This window comes from Elgaria multicarinata, chromosome 11, assembly GCF_023053635.1.
Source record: "Elgaria multicarinata webbii isolate HBS135686 ecotype San Diego chromosome 11, rElgMul1.1.pri, whole genome shotgun sequence".
In the NCBI taxonomy this organism is placed as follows: domain Eukaryota; kingdom Metazoa; phylum Chordata; class Lepidosauria; order Squamata; family Anguidae; genus Elgaria; species Elgaria multicarinata.
Window position 1 is genome coordinate 25138221 of NC_086181.1, and position 14750 is coordinate 25152970.

General features: G+C 42.6%; 1 protein-coding gene across 1 annotated transcript; it reads right to left on the reverse strand.

The window, feature by feature from the left end:
• Positions 1 to 2777: 2777 nt before the first annotated feature.
• LOC134405548 (vomeronasal type-2 receptor 26-like) lies at positions 2778 to 14513 on the reverse strand. The gene is made up of 6 exons (XM_063136792.1): positions 14296 to 14513; positions 12744 to 13035; positions 11238 to 12098; positions 8252 to 8479; positions 7109 to 7235; positions 2778 to 3679 (listed from the first exon to the last, which is right to left on the reverse strand). Exons 1-6 carry the CDS (start codon positions 14511 to 14513, stop codon positions 2778 to 2780), a joined length of 2628 nt encoding a protein of 875 aa, XP_062992862.1.
• Positions 14514 to 14750: the final 237 nt, after the last annotated feature.

Genomic DNA, 14750 nt, shown 5'->3' on the forward strand with positions numbered 1-14750 from the left:
AATTCTAAGTCCTTTAGGTTGGAGTTGACTACATTAGTTGTATTAAGTTCTATTGGGTTAAATGGGAACTAAATTGAAGTTATGACATTTTAGCCCTAATTTCAATGGGAGCTAAGTACAATTAGCTTCATCTAGATGTAACCCATTCATGATAAACTGAGAGGTGTACACCTGAGAATTAATGCTTTGATTGTGGCTTTAGTTTTTTGCTGTCAAAATTAGTGCTTCAGAATCATTACCCTCTGTGACCCTTGGATTTCTCCCTGAATTTTCCTAAAGAGATAAACACTGTGGGAGAGAGGGAGTCATCATACCTAGGCTGTCACACTCATGACTCTGTGACACTGTATCTGACTCAGAACTTTAAATGCCAGTAGGAAATAGGCTTACTAAATATTTCACATATTGTATGTAATAGATAATATTTATTCTAAAATAATAATAGATTACTTGATAATGGGTTTTATGTCTTACAATAACATAAGCACCATAGTTGCTCAAAGAGTTCCAGGAGGTACCATTAGAGAAGAATTCTAAAGTCTTCTCAGTTTACAAACAATGTTATGGGTTTCCACAAACCCTCATGAAAAGGAATCGGTGGAAGTGATAGTGGATTGATGGAACACAATAGTTCCCATTTCAGAAACTATTATTCACAATTCTGGATAAATCTCTAAATTTGGGAGTGTTTGGAAATACTGAAGAAAAACTATACACAAATCACTATGGGAAAGTCTCTGAAGGGAAAGTCTCAGAAAAAAGTGTTGCATACACACAATTGCCAACTATTAGGGTGACCATATGAAAAGGAGGACAGGGATCCTGTATCTTTAATATTGAACAACTATATGCACAGGACTGGAAGAATGAAACAATACCAACAATGAGCAAATGGATGTTGGAACTTGCGGAAATGGCAAAACTTACAGCGATAATTAGAGAAAAGTCAACAACTATGTATATGCTAGAACTGAAACCTTTGATAGAACATCTGAAAGAGATAGAAAAAGATGATGTATTTGTTTGTGGATTTTAGTATTAAGATGGGGAAAGAGAGGAAAGGAGGAGGAGGAATTAGAGAGAAATGAAGTACAACTGTGAATCCAATGTATGAGACTGAGGGCCTTGCTAGACCTACCTTGCAATCCGGCTGTGAGGAGGGGCCAGGCCGCACTAGAAGTAGCATGGCCTGTCAGCCCCGTCTAATCGCAAGATGTGACAGGGCCTAGGAAAGCCCCATCACGTCTGCCGTTTTGTTTAAAGTTAAAGGGGCCTCATGCGCAGGAGCGCACCACCAGGACAGGTAAGTTAAAAAAAAACACCGTCCCCTTCTGCCAATCTCCCCGCCCAATGACTTCCCCTGGCCTCCGATCCCCCCTCCCCCCATGTCCCCATTTGCTGTTTCCTGCTGCTGCCACTGCCGATGTCCCCAGCTGGCATTTCCTGCTGTTGTCATGTCCCCTGGCCACAGTTCTTCCCATGGTCTTAGCCTCAGGTCGGGCTGAGGCTGAGACCGCAGACCGTCCCGCCTCTTTTTCCGGCTACCGCACTTATGCATGAGTAGCCAGGAAAAGCAGAGGACGGGCTGCAGCACCCCCATCCCCTTCCACCGATCTCCCCCCCCCATGACCTCCACTGGTGTCTGATCCCCCCTCTCCCCCCCCATGTCCCTACTTGCCGTTTCCTGCTGCTGCCGCTAATGTCCCCAGCCGCTGTTTCCCACTGCCACCACCGATGTCCCCAGCTGGCATTTCCTGCTGTCATCATGTCCCCTGGCCACAGGCCGGGGGAGATGACTACAGCAGGAAACATCAGCTGTGGACATCGTCGTCGTCATCGTCAGCAGGAAACAGTGGATGGGGACATCGGTGGTGGTGACAGCAGGAAATGGCAAGTGGGGACATGAGGGGAGGGGGATCAGAGGCCAGTGGAGGTCGTGGGGGGGAGATCAGCGGAAGGGGATGGGGGCACTGCAGCCCATCCTCTGCTTTTCCTGTCTACTCATGCGTAAGTGTGGTAGCCGGGAAAAGAGGCGGGACGGTCTGTGGTCTCAGCCTCAGCCTGACGTGAGGCCATGGGAAGAACTGTGCTAGTAGAGGTTTTGTTTAGCGCGGTGCCAGGGCGGCGTGAGCCCTGGCTGAGGCCAGGATCCCCTGTGCATCATTTGGATGCACAGGGCTGAGCACTGGCCAAGCACTGCGCTAACCTCTGGTCTAGCAAGGCCCTTAGATAAACTTTAAGAAAGAACTGAATGTGATTGATATATAAATGGTAATAAATTAGTGGGCATTTTTGGCATGAAGAGGGCTAAAAAATGTACTTTAACCTTACCCTTAAATGTTTTTAGTGTAATTGTAGTTGTTCCATGTATACCTTTGTTTGTATGTATTATATGTGATGTCTGTGTAGGTGCTATTAAAATAATAATAATAATAATAATAATAATAATAGTAATAGTAATAATTAGTAGTTGTATTGAAAAGGAAATTTCAGCAGGTGTCATTTGTTTATATGGGGAACCTGGTGAAATTTCCTCCTCATTACAACAGTTAAAGCTGCAGGTGCCCTGCCCTCTTTTAAATCTGGTCACTCTAGTATAGCTCCTGCAGCTTTAACTGTGGTGATGAAGAGGGAATTTCACCAGGTTCTCCATATATACAAATGACATCTGCTGAAATTCCCTTTTCTATGCAACTGTTAAAGATACAGGAGCCCTGTCCTCCTTTTCATATGGTCACCCTACCAACTATACCAAAAGTCACAGACTCTAACATTCTTCAACATGTTCTCCTTATTAGCTGGTCCTTGTTGTTCAGCTCAGACCTCAACAAAATAATGTAACACTTTGGGGAAAAGATGCAAATCAATAACCCAGTGCTGGAGGCTAAGATAGAGAAGATCTCCACAGCTACTATGTTTTTTCCCTTGGTGCTCAGGTAGGTTGGAACAAAAGACAACCAAACACTGCAAAAGATCAGCATACTGAAAGTGATAAACTTGGCTTCATTGAAACTGTCAGGCAACTTCCTGGCAAAGAAGGCCACAGTGAAGCTGACAATTGCCAGGAAGCCCATGTAGGCCAGGATACTGTAAAACATAGTCACAGACCCTTCATTGCATTCAAGTACAATTTCTCCCATTACTGAGTGCATGTCCACATCTGGGAATGGGGGAGAACTTGCAATCCACGCAGTACAGATGCCTGCTTGGATAAGAGAACAGGAAAGAACAATGGAGTTCCCAAGACTTTTCCCCACCCATTTCCTCATACTGGATCCTGGTTTAATGGCCATGAAAGCCAGAAACACCATGATAGTTTTTGCTAGTACACAAGAGACAGCCACTGAGAAGATGATTCCAAAAGCTATTTGTCGGAGGAGACATGTCACATTCTGAGGTCGGCCAATGAATAGCAAAGTGCAAAGGAAGCAGAAGAGGAGGGAGATAAGGAGAGTGTAAGTGAGGTTACGATTATTGGCTATGACTATGGGAGTGTTGTGGTGCCTAATAAATGTTCCTAGCACAAAACCTGTAATGAAAGTGAAGAAAAAAGCAATGAAGGCTAAACTGATCCCCAAAGGTTCTTCATAAGACAAGAAGCTGATGTGCCTGGGAATACAAAAATCCTGTTTTTTATTTGGATAGTATTCATCTCTGCATTTGTAACAGTCAGGCATGTCTGAAAAAGAAAAAGAAATATGTGGTCTTAATAACTCACACACATGCCATAAATCTCACCAACATAGTATAAGGCCTTAGCTAGACCTACCTGTTATTGTGTGATGGAGGGGTGAAGATCTTGTGATGTTTTTATTGTGAGATTCCCCCTATGTTTAAACTCGGCATGCGATGGCCTCGGAAGGCGAGGACATCGCGCCTGCCATTATTATTTTTAAGAAACAGAAGATGCGCACAAGCGCTCATGCGCAAAAGATAAGTGATTTTTTTATATATAAAAAATAATAATTTCCCTGCTCCCCCCACCCTACCCCTGATGTGGGTCCTGGCTCCTTGCGAGGAACTGCGACAAACTCCAATGCCTGCACACATATTCTGTGGTCTTGGGCTCAGCCCAAGACTGTGAAAAAAGCAGGCCTTGAGAGTAGGGTGAGATCCTGGGGCAAGGGAGGTATCATCCCTCCCTGATCCCAGGATCCCCTGTGTGTCATGTGGATGCACAGGGATGATCCCAGGGATCGCCCCGGGATTTTGCCCTGTCTAGCTAACCCTGTCTAGTGTTCCTTTCACATAGTGAAATTACATCCTATTAAATGTGGCTTCAGATGATGGTGCCACATTTATTCATAATAAGATATTAGATATTGAGTACTGCCTTGAATAATTAGCTTTTTTATATAGTCACCTTTTTTTTAAGCCTATATGCAGAATCCCTGAATAACCATGAGGTTTCTCTTTTTTCTTTTTTCTTTTTCTCCATGGGCAAATTCAAGGAGAAAAATTCAAATGTTTCAACTGTACCCCTTTCCTTACCTCTTCCTTCTGCAAATGAAAGATGGGAAACATGGAGTGTAAGAGGTGCTGTGATGACTCCCTTCATGCCCTGAAACACTTGCCCTTAGTTTTAAATGATGCATGGGTTATCATTTTCTTCTAGGGGGTTAAGGGGCTTGCTAGGAAACCCCAAATCTAAGGAGCATATGGAGTTCTGAAAGCCATTTCAACTCTCTGTCAGGAGAGATGATGGATTGTATTATTTCCATGACAGCAATAGGAGTCCCTCAGTTGATATCTGTCCCCAATCATGGTGCATGACACACTCTGGATCTCATGTTTTGTTCCAGATGGGATGGTGGTGATCTGGGGATGGAGGAAGTTGATGTAGTCCCATTGTTATAGAGAAAGCAAGGGTAGTGGACCTCTTAAAATGGTCAATCCTTGGAAACTAATGGATCTGGTTCATTGACCCTAAGGAATTTTTCTATTGCCATGTCTGGTGGCCCTGCCAAAGCTCTTTTCCACATCTGTAATGGCGAAATGGCCCACACAATTAACATAATTGCCCCTGAATGTACTCTACCTCTGGCTAAACCATACAAATTGTGCATGCTAAGAATTTAAACTCCCATGCGTGCACAAAATTTCTTAATCTTTCAGTCCTAAATCCAGATGGGGAACATGGAGTAGCTGGATCCAGCAAAGATCCCCCATGTTTTCCTAGGCCTCATCTACACCAAGAAGGATATTCCACTATGAAAGCTGCATGAAAGTGGTATATAAAAGGCAGGAGCTACACCAAGCAAGATATAGTGGTATGAAAGTGGTATATGATTTTTGTCAATGGGGCTCAACAGTTGTCAGTGCACTTCAATACCACTACAAAGCAGTCGTGTGGCTCCTGCCTTTTATATACTGCTTTCATAGTGCAATGTCCTGCTTGGTGTAGATGAGGCCTTAGTCAGGTATTACCTTATTTGAGCCTTATTGTATTGGTAAAGAAATCCTTCTTTGTGCTGCTCCATGTCTGTTTGTTGCTTATTAACAAGCAGAGTTTCTTATATAGCATAACATGATTCATGATAGCTGTAATGGAAGGCAGGGACAATGTGACTCTACTAGCCACAATTTACTCACTGCCACCACCTACTCAGGCCTCCACACCTGAGACTCGGTTTCCCAGCCAAATGGCCTGGTAATGCCAGCTAGATACCACACTAGATTCACTGACACCTATGATAAAAATAGCATCACGTTCACAAATTGTGGAAAGGGGAATGGGGAGGAATGAACAGAAAGAGAGTTGCAAGAATTCAAAAAGACAAACCAGTGATTGGAAACCTAATAGTGTATCTTACTTACTGATTGTAAGGGTAGAGTTATGATATAAGGAAGGCCAATGCATTTGAAATATTTGAATAAAAGTCTCAAGCAGAAGAAAGAAAGAAAAACCCTCACAATCGTTCAGGCGTTATGTAGGAAGGCTAAAAACAACAACAATGGCAAGTGGATTTAACTGGATTCAGCTGCACAGAGATCTCTGTGATATAGGAGGGATATAAATGTTTTAATAAATAAATGTATGCATGAGGCATATATAAGAGAGATAATTTAGAGTTACCATGTGAAAAGGAGGACAGAACCCCTGTAACTTTAACAATTGTATAGAAAAGGGAATTCCAGCAGGTGTCATTTGTATGCATGCAGCACCTGGTGGAATTCCCTCTCCATCACAACAGTTAAAGCTGCAGGAGCCCTGCCCTCTTTTGTACCTGGTCATTCTAGTATAGCGCCTGCAGCTTTAAGTGTTGTGATGAAGAAGGATCTCACCAGGTGTTGCATGCATACAAATGACACCTGCTGAAATTCCCTTTTCAATACAACTGTTAAAGGTACAGGACCTTTAAAGGTAAAGAACTGTTAAAGGTAAAGGTCCTCCTTTCCAGATGGACACCCTAATACTATTCAAAGGTAGTTGACAATGCTCTGACTTCAGACCCAGGAGACCAAGCTCCCCAACCCTCCCCTTCCCCCTTACTGTTATCATGGAGAGATCTGTGCCAGCCGCCTCTCCAAGCTTGCAAAGGTGATGCCAGAAAGGAGGGAAAGGAGGTAGTTCTGTGGGTGGGGAGGGTTGTCATGGAAATTTTGTGAACCGCTTAGAGGGCTTTGGCTATTGGGTGGTATAAACATGCAATAAATAAATAAATAAATAAATAAATAAATGAGAGACTGGAGTGGCTGGCTTATGAAGAATTTTCCAGCCTCCCCAGCCACATTCCATCTTGCTCCAGACAGCCTTGGCTAGACAGGCAAAAATCCCATCTAGCAAAAAAAAAAAAAAAGCAGAGCAGGAGGACCATAGAGGCGAGTTCCAAGGCTGACAGAGATCCCGATAGGATTGCACCCTTCATTTGATGTTTCATTTTAGTTTGAAAGCAACTGACTTGGTTGCTAAAGCCATTAAAGGAATATCTGTAAAGGGTGCTAACCTTCTCCATATATAGAAGCTGTAGGACTGCCTTCTTACATCTCAGATCTTTATCTGAGGGCTATAGAGGAGAGAGGGGCTTGCAACCTGGCCTTCCTCACAAAAGAGTTACACTGTACTACAGGCCAAGACTGTGATAAATCTGAACAGTGTATATCTTACCCTTTTTGCTTGAAATCTTCCCTTCTGGACATGGGATGCAATCGTAGCAGCAAAATGGCTGTCCCTCCCTGATTTTCTTGCTATAACCTGGATAGCAATTGTCATTACACAGTGAAAGAGGCTGTGCCTAATACATCAAGGAAAGAGGAGAATGAAAACTTTGACACTGCTCTGTTTACAATCCTTAAGCTGCTGTAGTCTTTGGATATCTAACAAAACAGGCAAAGGAAATACAGGCTAAATCTATACCTCATGTCATACCAATACAATGCCATTATGGTAACACTATATTCCTCTGCGCATTTATATGCTTGGCACACAATGACATCTGTTGTGGTATTTTGGAACAAAAGGCAGGAAATATCACTAGAAAAGCAGGATATGGAATACAATGTCTCCAATTGTTATAATGCACTTTGATACCAATAAAAAGCACTTGTGTAGATCTAGCCAAAAGATTCACCCTTTGCCAGCAAGGTATTGTTTGAATAGGGTGACCAAATGGAAAGGAAGACAGGGTTCCTGTAGCTTTAACAGTTGTATTGAAAAGGGAATTTCAGCAGGTGTCACTTGTGTGCATGCAGCACCTGATGAAATTTGCTCTTCATCATGACAGTTAAAGCTGCAGGAGCCCTGCCCTCTTTTGAATCTGGTAGGACAGGGTTCCTGCAGCTTTAGCTGTTGTGATGAAGAGGGAATTTCACCAGGTGCTGCATGAATACAAAGGGCAGCTGTTAAAATTCCCTTTTCTATTCAACTGTTAAAGCTACAGGACCCCTGTCCTCCTTTCACTATGGTCACCCTTTGTTTGAAATGGTAAGACAATGCTTCAAAATCTTTTGTCACCTGAGTGTTAAAAGAGAGTGGTAACTGGGTGAAAAGTGGCGTAGGCTTCACATTGATCTGTGCCATGAATTCACACAAAAGAAGCATCCATATGGTTTCACTAAATTGTATTGAAGAAATTATAGAGCAGCTTTCCCCAACCTGGTGCCTCCCAGATGTTCTGGGAGTTGTAGTTCAACACATCTGGAGGGCACCAGGTTGGGGAAGGCTGTTAAAAGGAGAGCAGAAATCAGGGCCGAGAGTTAATATTCACTCAAGATTGGAAGCTTTTCTAAACTTCCAACAGTTGTGTCCTACCTGGTTAAACCAGCTGTGCCAGATTATTACATCTTCATTTATGGTGAATGCTTGGTCTAGAGGAGCCTCAGAATCCATCCTCCCAACTTTCACTCTCTGAAAAGACTGGTTCGGAGAAATGATCCAGTTGATCACATCAAATCCAGCTACTAACTCCCCATTCTGGTCAAAAGAAATATAGTCCCCAGCACTGTTATTAAATGAAACACCTCTCAGAAATTGATGGAGCTGCGTTGAAATGGAAAAAGGAAAGAATTTAGTAAATGTCCCCAGCTCAGCAGCAGTGTGCTGGATATTTTAGATGACTTTATAGAAATATATGCTCTGGGTGGATTCAATGTTCATTGCTCAGAGTTCAGGAATGCCGTCTACATCCACATTCATGCCAAGCCTCAAGCAAATCCAAACATCCCCTTATTTTTGGTGATTTTTTCCCTTTTAACTTGAAAAAATTATTTGGAACTTCAAAAAGTCTAAGTGAGCGCAGGAAGAACTTATCCCGAGTCAAAGCAAGACACGCACAAACCATCCCTGCGAGGCGGGCACAGAGGAGGAGGACAGGCAGCACTTGGAGCAAGCATGCCGGAGACTTGTGGGTTTGAACCACAAAGCCCATCATGTAGTACAGCTCCCAGGCAGCAGGTGGGCAGAGAGGCAGGCAGAGATGTACGACTATGCCATAGATCTATGGGGAAGTCAGTCCCAGCAGATACCCCACCACAACAGCACCCAGGCAGAGGCGGGAAGGCAGGCATGCAGCAGGCATTTCTGGGGGCACAAGGAAGTTAGCCAAGGATTGTTTCAAAGCCAGTAATGCAAACCATCCCTGTGAGGCGGGCACAGAGGAGGACAGGCAGCACTGGGAGCAAGCATGCTGGAGGCTTGTGGGGTTGAAACACAAAGCCCATCATGTAGTACAGCTCCCAGGCATCAGGCAGGCAGAGAGGCAGGTAGAGATGTACAACTATGCCATAGATCTCTGAGGAAGTCAGTCCCAGCAGATACCCCACCACAACGGCACCCAGGTGGAGGCGGGAAGGCAGGCATGCCACAGACGTGCGCCTGCTCCCTTTTCTTATGATGATTAATAATAATTATAATATTAGTAATAATATATTTGGGGAAATGGGACAATTGTGTATGCTTTGCCCAAACTGGATTTGAAATGCTCAAACTTAATTTGCTTTTTGCACTTAGCAAGCAGTGCACGGCAAACACACTCACACAATAACAGTAGACCCATTGGAATGAATGGAATTTAACTTAGTTATGAGATGATGATGATGATGATATTTGTATCCCGCCTTTTGCCCAATACTAGGCCTCAAGGCATCCTTACAAAATTTAAAACATATACATATTAAAACCTAGGAAAAGAAATATATATATATATAAAAAAAAATTAAATGGTTTAAATACATGACAATTTTACAAGTCCTTAACATAGATGGAGGACCAGATTATTCTCCTAAGGCCTGCCAGAACAAAGAAGTTTTTGCCTGCTTCCAAAAGTACATCAAGGTGGGAGCCAGTCCAGCTTCCTCAGGAAGAGAGTTCCAGAACACCGGAGCAGCCACTGAGAAGGCCCTCTCCCATGTTCCCACCAAGCGCACCTGTGAAGACGGTGGGACTGAAAGAAGGGCTTCCCCAGAAGATCTCAAAGCATGGGCAGGGTCATAAGGGAGAATAAGGTCCTTCACATAACCTGGACCTGAGCCATATGCATTTTTCTCCTCATGAATTGTTTTGTCTTTAGCATCCATTTGCTATGTTTCTCTTGTCCTTGTCATCCCCCCAATCTTTCCTATTTTCCTATTAACATCCATTGACTTCATTGAGATGACTCTAAATAAAACTAAGGCCTTAGCTAGACCAGGCTATATCCCGGGGCGAACCCTGGGATCGTCCCTGTGCGTCCACATGATGCACAGGGGATCCCGGGATCAGGGAAGAATCAAACCTCCCTTCCCCTGGGATACAGCCCTACACTTTGCCCCCATTTTTTCCAAGGTCTCGGGCTCAGCAGAGCATGTGGCCTGTTTCTGTGGGTTTACTCATACGGAGCCGGGAGCCACACATGGGGCGCAGTGCTCCTCAGGAGCACTGTGCCCATCGAGGTTAGGGTGTGAGGAGCAGGGGAATGAAATTAAATTTTAAAAACCACTTCCCTTTGCACACGACCGTTCGCGTTCTCCTCTCCCTTTAAGAAAAAGAAAAGGCAGGCACGACACCTCTCTTCCTGAAGTTGTCGCACCATGCATATAAATGAGGGTGAGATCTCGCATTAATCGCAACACGAGGTCTCCCCTCCTCTCCCACGGACTTTCAGGTAGGTCTAGCCAAGGCCTAAGTCTATATTCAGTGACCCTGTTCAGATGACACACTAAGCCATGGTGGTTAAGCACCTTGAGCTAATCATTACGGCTCAGCATGTCAGATGAACCATTCCTAATCATTCCTAATCATAACCATTCCTACATAAACACAGTTTAAACATACTAACTAGCCATTTGCTACCCAACCATGGCTTAGTGTGGTTTGAACAGGTGCAATGTTAATTAGGGTGACCATATGAACAGGGCTCCTGTATCTTTAACAGTTGTATAGAAAAGGGAATTGCAGCAGCTCCATTTGTATGCATGCAGCACCTGGTAAAATTCCCCTCTTCATCACAACAGTTAAAGCTGCAGGAGCCCTGTCCTCTTTTGTATCTGGTCTTCCTCTCCCCTCCCAACTATCCACATGCACGGCTCTGCCCCTTTACCCAGTTTAATCCCTAATGCACTCAGACAAAAAACCAAGGACAAGGCTAACACAGGAGGGGGGAAATCTGAGAATGTTGACTGAATAGATTGGGAAATGTGTCTTTTCCTATCTTCCAGATGTTTCCCAAGGAAGCACTTCAGTATGCTGGGAAATTATTTGAAATGTTTTAGCCAATTTTTAAATCTGAGCCCTTCACCCATGAGGATGTTCTGTCTATTACCTGCCAGTGCTGATGCTTCTGAAACTTCAGTCCCCTTCCATTTTCACTTCCTCTGTTATTGGGCCTGGAAGAGTACATGGCATGTAAAGCGTGTGCCACAGCAGAGACAGCATTGAAGATGCTGTAGCTGTGGCTAGTCATGCTCATTTCAAAAAAAGATCCAGGAAGATTGTCCAGCTTCTCCTCCCCTGTGCAAATATCTCCATCTACTTCACCAACAAGTGCACTTGGGAATACACAGCCAAATGCCTGTTGCCAGAAGTCACCAATGAAACCATCTTCTTGGTTGCTAGAAGGGCTTCTGGTCTCAACAAATTGTTGAAATTCTGGTAGATAATTGGAGTGAATTGCAAACGCAATAGTACCGTGGAACATTTCTGTATCCCAGAACCTTTGGTAGGCCACTGAATTGAGCTCTATCTGGGCAGTCATTATCCACACCTTATATTTTGGTGTAGCTGTCTCAGGCACCACTGCTGATAAATATACCAACCATCTCAAATACCACATGGTATGAGATTCTCCATAAGCCACCAATACATTGGCTTTGCTATCCATAATTTTATCATGTATTCTTTTCCCTGATATCAGTATGTCATTAGTGTCAGTAACAAAATTCATGTCACGGATTCTTTCTATGAAGGCAAAACAGATGCCACGCTCATAAAATCCTGGCAGCACCATTCGTATAAATCTTTCTCCATTATCATCATCCATGGTTAGGACCCCAATCCATATCCACCTGAAATGCAGAAGCAAAGAGAGAATTCCCGCATATTGACGAACTTCATTAGGGGCCATCCGGTAGAAGGATAGCCCTGAAATGTTATCGTTCATCACTGGAGCACAGCCATAGATGAGCTAAAGAGAGATATGAAGGAATAACGTATGGAAAGAGAAGAGTAATGGCAATATTTATATTAGAGTTTCAACTGTATTGTACTAATGTTGTTCCCCACCCCGATCCAAAGTGAGAGGCAAGTAAGAAATAATTAATTAATTATTACTACTATTATTACTTCCCTTCAACACAACTGAGGACTTTTGGCCCTCACTTCCTCACATCCATCACTGCTGAACATTAGCTTCTTCCCCTCAGGCCTCAGGCCCACTTCCTTTCCTCTTCCTCACTTCTTAAAACCTTGTGATTCCTGGGGCTGCTTCTTTTCCTCCTCTTCTGCCACCTCAGAGCATTCACCACTGCCACCCATGTGGCTGCTTCAAGAGCTGGACATGTCAAAATGGTTTCCAAACTACCCAGTAATCTATCAATTGCTTCTCCATGTGAACCATATTCCAATTTAGGATAATTAAGCCCTTCCAACCATTTGAAAATGTGAGTGGCAAACCTGAGAATCATGGTTCATGTGCATATTACCTGTGATACAACAAATGTTCTTTATTAGGTTCATGGCTACACAGATGAACCATATTTTGGGTCTGAAAAAGGAAGGTGATAAATTTATTAAAAGTGTAAAATTTTCATGTTACAAACACACATCCTACCTGTGGAATCTTGTAGATGTCCAAGGTAATTGCCACATGAAAGGAAGTTTGAGAGTCCAGTCCCCCGATGACTGCTGCCAGGGTATTCTGCATGCCACATTTGTAATTGGGGACAAATCTCTCTGATTGTGATGTAAGTTGCATTGCAGCAAAGAAGGTCCACTTTGCAGTAAAATAGCTGTCATAGATGTAGAATCCTAAGGTGATATTGGGTAAGATCTGTGGGTTTTCATTCATAACTTTTATGGCAAATTCCAAGGCCAGGATATGCTGGTAATTCTTAGTCACTACACTGGAAGAAAAGATGCATAAAGAAAGTAAACTGATATTGAAAATACTTTGTCAAAAAAGCAGAGATTATCATTAAGGAAACTGTTTTCTTTTATAGAAAATGCAACAATAACCACAATGAATTTTAGCATTAGAAATGTTTATATCTTGGTAGAGGAGTTTATATTTTACATAGTAATTATTAAAACAAAATATAGCATGATAATGGTGTTATGAATGGAGGGAACCACTTATGGAACATAATTTGAAATAATTTTAAAGAATAAGGATTGCTTCTGAGCTTGTACTGAGTTCTGTGTCCCATAACCAGCTTTTAAAACTTGATGTTGTGCTGACTTTATACTGTTAGTTTTACCCTACCCTGTGCCTGCTTACCCTACCCTGTGCCTGTTTGCATTCTCTTCCCCTCCTTATTGTTTTACTATGATTTTATTAGATTGTAAGCCTATGCGGCAGGGTCTTGCTATTTACTGCTTTACTCTGTACAGCACCATGTACATTGATGGTGCTATATAAATAAATAAATAATAATAATAATAATAATAATAATAACCTTAACTGTCACTAAGTCATCCCAACAAATGCAGATTTAATACATTCCTTCCCCTGCCAACAATTTTCCTTCTGAATACATGATTAACCTTCCAAGGGCTTGTCTAAATGCCCTATTTACACTGTGGTGGCTGTGTGATGGCTTTGAGCCAGAGCTATTCTTGTTTGAAATTAATTTCTCTATGCCTTTAACAACTGATTGATGTTCAACCTGTTCTGGAAAGGGTTGCACTTTCCATAAAGGATCAGGTTCATCGTTTGGGGGTGCTCTTGGATTGTGATGAGGCACAGATAGACCAAATAGCGCAGGGCACTATTTATCAGATTAGGCAGAGATAGCCTAGCTACAGTTATCCATATGCTTATAACCTCTCATCTGGATTACTGCAATGCATTAAAAGTGAGGTTGACTTTGAAAACAGTCCGGAAACTTCATCTGTTCCAAAATAGGGCAGTGAAATTGTTTACAGGGACTGGCCAACATGATCATATTATGCTAGTACTTTCCCAAATAGGATCAATATATACATATAGTGATGTAAAATAAGGTTTAAATATAAGAAATGAATTTCACCTTTGAACATTACAATTAATTGTATTCTTTCTTTTGTCACAGACAACACAGTACCATTCTGAGGCTGCAGCTCTTCGGACTGGCCATTGGGGAGACACAAAGGAGAAATAAGAAAAATAACAATTAACTTCTTACATAAGGTCTTCAAATAATGATTGTGTGGGTTCTTCAGTAAAGGTTATTTCAGCAGAAACAAATAAAGTCTGAGAAACAATGACACCAAGCAAGAAATTGCCTGACCGGTAATACTTCTGAGGTGGAGGGTGAGGGTAGCTGATCTTGCGTTGAACAACGTGAGCCTTGCACATTATGCAAGAAAGCACCACTAGCAGCATCTTCATGAAGTCCACCATTTTCCATGAACACATGAATTCAAACCTTTCCTCTATACACATGGCCTCCTTTTTACAACTATAATACTTTGATTAGATGATCCATTATTGTTGCTCAGCCTACAAATAGACACTAATCTTATGGAATGAAACGAGAAAATTAGAGATCAGACCTGTGCAACTTCTTTATTCCAAGTTCCTAGCCCAAGCTCTGAATGATACAGGGTATTTTTTATAAATATATATATCATTGACTGT